A 6,641-nucleotide genomic window follows, 5' to 3' on the forward strand; every position below is an offset into this window, starting at 1 on the left:
TAAACTAATCCAATTATTTCATTTTTGCACCTGTTACTGAAATGGGTGTTCCAGTTTAAATGGCTTACGTAGTTCAACTGTTGGATAGCCTAACACATTGGAATTACACATCACTTTGCAAGCCAGCATAATGTGATTGACAGTTTCTGGTAAATTTCCCAGGTTTTCCAGAAATCCTGGTTGGAAGATTACTATAATTTTGGGGGGAAAGTTTGTGGAATTTTGCAACCCTACTTGCAGGCCTGATGTGGCCTGTTATCGATGAGTTTCAGGCCACTTTTTAAGGCCTCATGATATATGTAATGGTTAAATTATAATGATAATATTTGCCTAGGAACTCACTTGGTGAAGGCCACAGGAATGAAAATAAACGAATTCAACAGCTACGTCTCTGTTACTAACAAATACAGTCATGGGTGGTAACTCTACAATTCAATCGAAAAGGCAAGGCACACTGGGAAATTATTGGAAGCGTGGCTTAGTGGGGGCGTTAAATTTAAGCATACCTTATAACAACAAAAAATGTTTTTTTTGTTGTTTTTTTAGGTAATTGATTTCCTAAAAATGTTTGAGTAGCCAGAACTTATCCGGTTTTACAGTGTAGGCTACTATTGTAAATCAGACAGTAATACAAGCATTTCATCATGCTTTAGTCGCAAGAAATGCTACTTTCCTACTCTTCGCTATTAATCCTCAATAGAGATTTGCTGTGCATCAGGCCTCTGCATGGGTTATTGTAGTAGGCTAGGTTAGTATTTACTGTATTTATACACCTCATGATTCAGACTGTTATTATTCACTTTCAGTTGCACTCCCAAAAGTCATCATCATCATCATCATCAGTAGCTGCAGCAGCAACGTCTCCAACAGTGCTAAACCCTATGATTGTGTTTATTAAAACAAATAGGCTTCATACATACACTAAACAAACGATTCGGCACATCATTTGTAAAGTGTATAATGTAGATTTGTGATTTGTGATGAAATCGGATGCACATGCTTGCACACCACGGGCACACCACATTACTATAATTGTCTTTCATCCTATATTTCAAATATAGGCCTATTTAAAGTATAGGCTACTACTGGTAGTTTTCTACTCATAGAACTGGCATTTATTCGTTACATTTATTAAATAATTTATTGGTGGCGTGCAAACTAATTTGCAAGAACAAAATAGTGGATATAAATTGCAGAGATAATACCACAAACTTTAGAAAACACGTGCTCATGACCTTTTTTGTTTACTCGAAAGAAAGCGTTGACAACCAGTCCATTCCTTTTAAGTGATGCGATAAGGCTGTTCAGGAGTATCACATTCTTTGTCCAACAGCTAGTCTCTGGGAAAGTTGGACTCATCACCACCATGAGAATGCAAGACAAACCATCAGATTGCGCATAGATGAGATATGAGCGTTGCTAGTGCTTATAGGCCTACACAGTTTACCTTTCTTTTGCAAATCGGAAATGAAATTACATGACTAAATAAATCGTTTGCACTTCATATATAGCTTACTAAGGGTGTTGGTGAAATTGTATTTCCCGATCATATTTGGAAAAATAGGCCTACACAAAAAAACTATTATCATGCTTTGTCCCATCTTTTTGGCCAGTGTTTCTCCGTTGACTTGACTATTAAATATCCCTTCAGAAATTGGATAAAAATTAAGTGCGTTACAATAACAGCATCACTATTATTATTATTACTATTACGTAGGCTATTGTTGTGGTTATTATTATTGTGGTAGTAATAGCAGCCAAAAGTATCCATGGTAGCCATTCGTCATAGCACTGTCTCATCCGTGACTAACCACAAGACGACATATTGGATATCATAACAACATAATGAAAGAACCAAAATAGGCAAAATAACATGCTGGTTTTTGTTTCATTGTGTTATTATAGGACAACTAACTATGACTGTTATACAGCTATGTGTTATTTTGGGATATTTAAGCCTATATGTAATCACTATTTTAACATTTCTTAAAACACATGATGTTGGCTTGACATTTTTAACGAATGCCACTAATATTTACATGAATGTGCATCAACAGTAGGTCGAGCCAAAAAATTCACCTTGTGGGAATTCACGAGGCTCTCTGTTTGTATCTCTCCTTTCCACCACTTATTTCTCTCCCGTGCGCTCCTGCGCTCTCTGCTTGGTGAATTTGTCTCTGCGTGTGTGCGTGCGTGTGTGTGTGTGTGTGTGTGTGTGTCGCCCATCTTGTCAAATATCAATATGAGTTAGTTTACCTAAACACACAAATACAACAACAAAAATAGACAGATATACTATAAACTGGCCTTTCCTGGAGCTGGTCTGAGCTCTGTGAGAACCAATGATGTCCAGCATTTAGGCTACTCGTTCTCGCAAGGCTTTTTCGCACCTGGACTAAAGTAATACATTTGTGTTTGAATTTAATATTTCAGATGAAGTCAATGGAGGATGGGTTATGACAATTGACTCGAAGGTGCAAAGCTTGTTTCTTGGAGCGTTATGACCACTGGGGCCACATATTTGTAGGCTAAATATACTAGTACAGTTCTCCGCTATCGATAAATTCCCACTATGACTGAGAACCCTTCGTCAAAAAAATTAAATTGCAAAAGTTTAAACAGGTTTTGTGTTTATAATCCCGGTAATAACGGCACATCCTTGCTCTCTAAATTGTAATATCCCTTGTTACCTTGTTACCCGTCATCGTGATTTACTATTATGGTGATCATTATTATTATAGGCCTAGGTATTATGTATGAACATGTATGAACATGTTATGCCTAACACCAATATGAATACTAGGCCTATAGGCTACTATACTAGGCATTCTACTACTAGCAGGATAGCCTACTACAACTACTAGGCAAATAATAGTAGGCCTAACAATACTACTAATAATGATATGTTTGTGATGTTTGCAACGCCGCATAGCCTATGGAGTAAAATATATGGATTACTTCTCAAAACCGTAACTCCAAACCATTACGCACGAGCGCACGATGGAGATCTCGGGCTCCAAGTAGCCGTGGGCCGGGGCTTGTATTTACTTGAACTCTAAAAAGATGGACCGTAAACAAACATCATTATTTATCTATTAAGTATCTTTAAATGCTACCTGAACGTATTAAGTTCCACCGTGCTACTGTGGAGATCTCCATATAAAAACCATACATTAATGTCCATTCTTTAACATGTAATCGAATATCCACATTTTAATAGTAGGCTACTTATGCTTGAGACATAAAGTAGTACCTCTCCTCGGCCGCTACATTTCTGTGTCCCTCTTGTGTTTATTTCCATGGGAATGTACACAAAATGTTGAAGACGCAGAGATATGTTGAATCAGCAATCTGGAAATATCAAGAGCAGTGGAATGGATTAAGGTTAGGCCTATGTGGTCTATTTTCTTGGTATGATTTTGGTCCGAGAAAGAAAACCTTTGTTGATGGGGAGCCCATTCTGCGTTGCATTGGTGGATGTGTGTATCCTTGGGCACTTTAGCAACTGCTAAGAACTGCTCTGTGATTGGCTGGGAGGAGGGAGGACGCGTTAATACTTATGGTGCTGTGGTTGGCTCTCGACTGTAAAGGTTCAACCATTTTTTGTTTACATCATAGTGTCTGTGGCTCCATAATTAATTGTAGCTATCTGTCTCCTATCGATGTGCTGTAAAGAACATGAAATAGTTGTTTTTTATTAGCAGAGTTGCAGGCGTAAGAGATTGAGACCCAACTGTGCTGCTGCTTGTTGCCATTTTACCTTGCGTGTGATGTTGGATATGGGAGAACGGAAAGAAGTGAAAATGATTCCTAAATCATCGTTCAGTATAAACAGTCTGGTGCCTGAAGCTGTCCAAAGTGACAACCACCACAGAACCGTCCCCGAGGAAGAGGAGAAGATTCCTTTACCTACCCTGGTGCAGGAACCAAAGTCGGAGAACATTTGCACCAAAAGTGAAAATTCGTCCAATGAAACGACTTGCACGGAAGAGAGGGAAAAACAGGAAGAGAAGAAGGATAGCAAAGAGGGGGAGAGCGGTGGGAAAGATGGTGAAAAGAAAAACGGCAAGTACGAGAAACCACCATTCAGCTATAATGCTTTAATTATGATGGCTATTCGGCAGAGTCCGGAGAAACGACTAACTCTGAACGGTATTTACGAGTTCATTATGAAGAATTTCCCCTATTACCGGGAGAACAAGCAGGGTTGGCAGAATTCCATCAGGCATAACCTTAGCCTAAACAAATGTTTTGTTAAAGTCCCGCGGCACTATGATGACCCGGGTAAGGGGAACTACTGGATGCTTGACCCCTCGAGTGACGATGTGTTTATCGGTGGGACAACCGGCAAACTTCGCAGGAGATCGACCACATCAAGGGCAAAGTTGGCTTTTAAGCGGGGCGCTCGTCTTACTTCCACTGGGTTGACCTTTATGGATAGAGCCGGCTCTCTATATTGGCCAATGTCACCGTTTCTTTCGCTTCACCATCCGAGGGCCAGCAGCGCATTGAGCTACAATGGGACATCATCGCCATACCCTAGTCATCCTATGTCCTACAGTACAATGTTGACTCAAAACAGTTTGGGGAACAACCATTCTTTCCCTTCTTCCAATGGCCTGAGTGTTGACAGACTTGTGAATGGAGACATTCCCTATGCCACTCATCACCTAACGGCGGCGGCGTTGGCGGCCTCTGTGCCATGTGGTCTATCGGTGCCCTGCTCCGGGACTTACTCTTTAAACCCATGTTCGTCCATAAACCTCCTTGCAGGACAGACAAGTTACTTTTTCCCCCATGTCCCCCATCCATCAATGACCTCCCAGAGCAGCACTTCGATGACGGCCCGGGCTGCCTCCTCCTCCTCCTCCCCGCAGGCGCCCTCGTCTCTTCCCTGTGAGTCCTTAAGGTCTTCTCTACCAAGTTTCTCTTCTGGACTTTCTGGAGGACTTTCTGATTACTTCACACATCATAATCAAGGGTCAACTTCAAATCCACTTATACACTAATAAATCCCACGGGAGCAAGACTGTAAGTGAACATTTTACACCCATTTACATTGTAAAATATATAAAGAAAAGAGAAACTAAACAAAAAGAAAACAAAATGAAAGCAGCCCGAACTGAAGCCCAGGTATTTTTTATTAATATTCTGCATTTATTTCTCTGTTTATAATGTCAAGTGTCGGGGAGTTGTTTATTATTCCACTGTCAGCAACGTGCAATGTGATACGGCAAAAAACGAAGAGAAAACGTAGTTTTTGGACTGAGGCATTACCTTAGAATGTGTATTTAAATAGTGTCTGCAGATTTGCCTAATTTTAATATTAAGAATATCTAATACCATCACATGAACCACCAGTCTCCATGTTTGCAGTATTATCACGTATCATGAGTGCGCTGGTGGAATATGATTTTTGCAAAACAATTTTAATTTTTTATTTTCAAATAAATGTGTTTTAAAATGCAGAATAACCATACCAACCCATGGCTCTTTGTTATTTTGTCCTCTCCCATAATGAACAAAGTAGTAGCCTACTTTATTCTGCCATTCATTTATATATAGGCTCATATTTTCACAATGTTATACTTTATAGACCAAAGAATGGGTTTAGAGAAAATACTCGAGAATTTCACTATTCAGCACCAGAACAGATTCAGAAGGGGACAAAATGAATGAATGCCTTTTAACATGTGTTGTGAATATTTTACTGTATGTGGTCATCACCAGGTCACATCCTTTTTGTAATTAGTCAAATGTCAATATACCTATTGTAATTATAGGTTAACTTTGCGAACGTGTAACCCGTGTTGAGCAAATGCCTCATAAAAATATGGAGTGATTGTTTATGTCGTCTTTAAATTTCATGGTTGTGATATTGTGGTCTTATTCCCGTGTTTGTCGCTAAAACTGTTAATCGATCAAAATAAAATAATAGGTTACGTCCATATCTGATGAAAACGTTTGTCTTTTTTGCCATTCATATTACAATAGTAGTACGTTTCGGTTGTTATGTTGTATGTGGTTGTTAATTGGAGTGCTGTGCAGGCAACATTGTGCGGGTATAGGACCTAGGCCTTCTCCGTTCAGCGTTTGGCTTTGAGAACCAACTGCCACAAAAATGTTTCAGCTTCCTTTGCCTCCCTTATTTTGACCACTTGGTACTTAGTATTTGTTAGTTAAAAACAAACCAGGCCTAACCATGTTAAATAAACTGCAACCACACATTAGCAATAGTGTTGTAAAGAGATGCTTAAAAGTTGACACATCTAGTAGGCCTACATAATGCCTGTGACTAATCATGGTCTCGTGCAGGCTGCTTAAGGTTTTGGATACGGTTTGAACGCTTTAACCGCTGTTGTTAGTGTGGTTTTGTATTTGGCCTCCTTCTCCCCTCTCATATCTTCTATTTGATGAGTATTGATGTATTAGCTTCGGGGGCATTAATTGTTTAAACGTGTAGTGTTATTGACTGCAGTGCAGACCAGGTCAACATGTTTTCCTAAAGGCACTGTGTTTTAATGTAGCCTACATAAATAATAAGGAAATGCATGACATGCCTACTATGCAGCTAAGACCTATGGAATACTTTCCACTTCCTGGTGTTCTTAGTTTTTTTTGTTCTTTATTTCAAATGATAG

General features: G+C 39.4%; 1 protein-coding gene across 1 annotated transcript; it reads left to right on the top strand.

Annotated features, from left to right (window-relative positions):
• Positions 1 to 3,604: 3,604 nt before the first annotated feature.
• On the top strand, positions 3,605 to 5,950 carry foxg1a (forkhead box G1a). Its single transcript, XM_041847043.2, has one exon. It carries the CDS (start codon positions 3,771 to 3,773, stop codon positions 5,007 to 5,009), a length of 1,239 nt encoding a protein of 412 aa, XP_041702977.1. The 5' UTR covers positions 3,605 to 3,770; the 3' UTR covers positions 5,010 to 5,950.
• Positions 5,951 to 6,641: the final 691 nt, after the last annotated feature.

Source organism: Coregonus clupeaformis, chromosome 25, assembly GCF_020615455.1.
Source record: "Coregonus clupeaformis isolate EN_2021a chromosome 25, ASM2061545v1, whole genome shotgun sequence".
In the NCBI taxonomy this organism is placed as follows: domain Eukaryota; kingdom Metazoa; phylum Chordata; class Actinopteri; order Salmoniformes; family Salmonidae; genus Coregonus; species Coregonus clupeaformis.

What these genes read in the sequence shown, in the direction of transcription:
- foxg1a (XM_041847043.2), top strand. Translation starts at nt 3,771, where the DNA reads ATGTTGGATATGGGAGAACGGAAAGAAGTGAAAATGATTCCTAAATCA.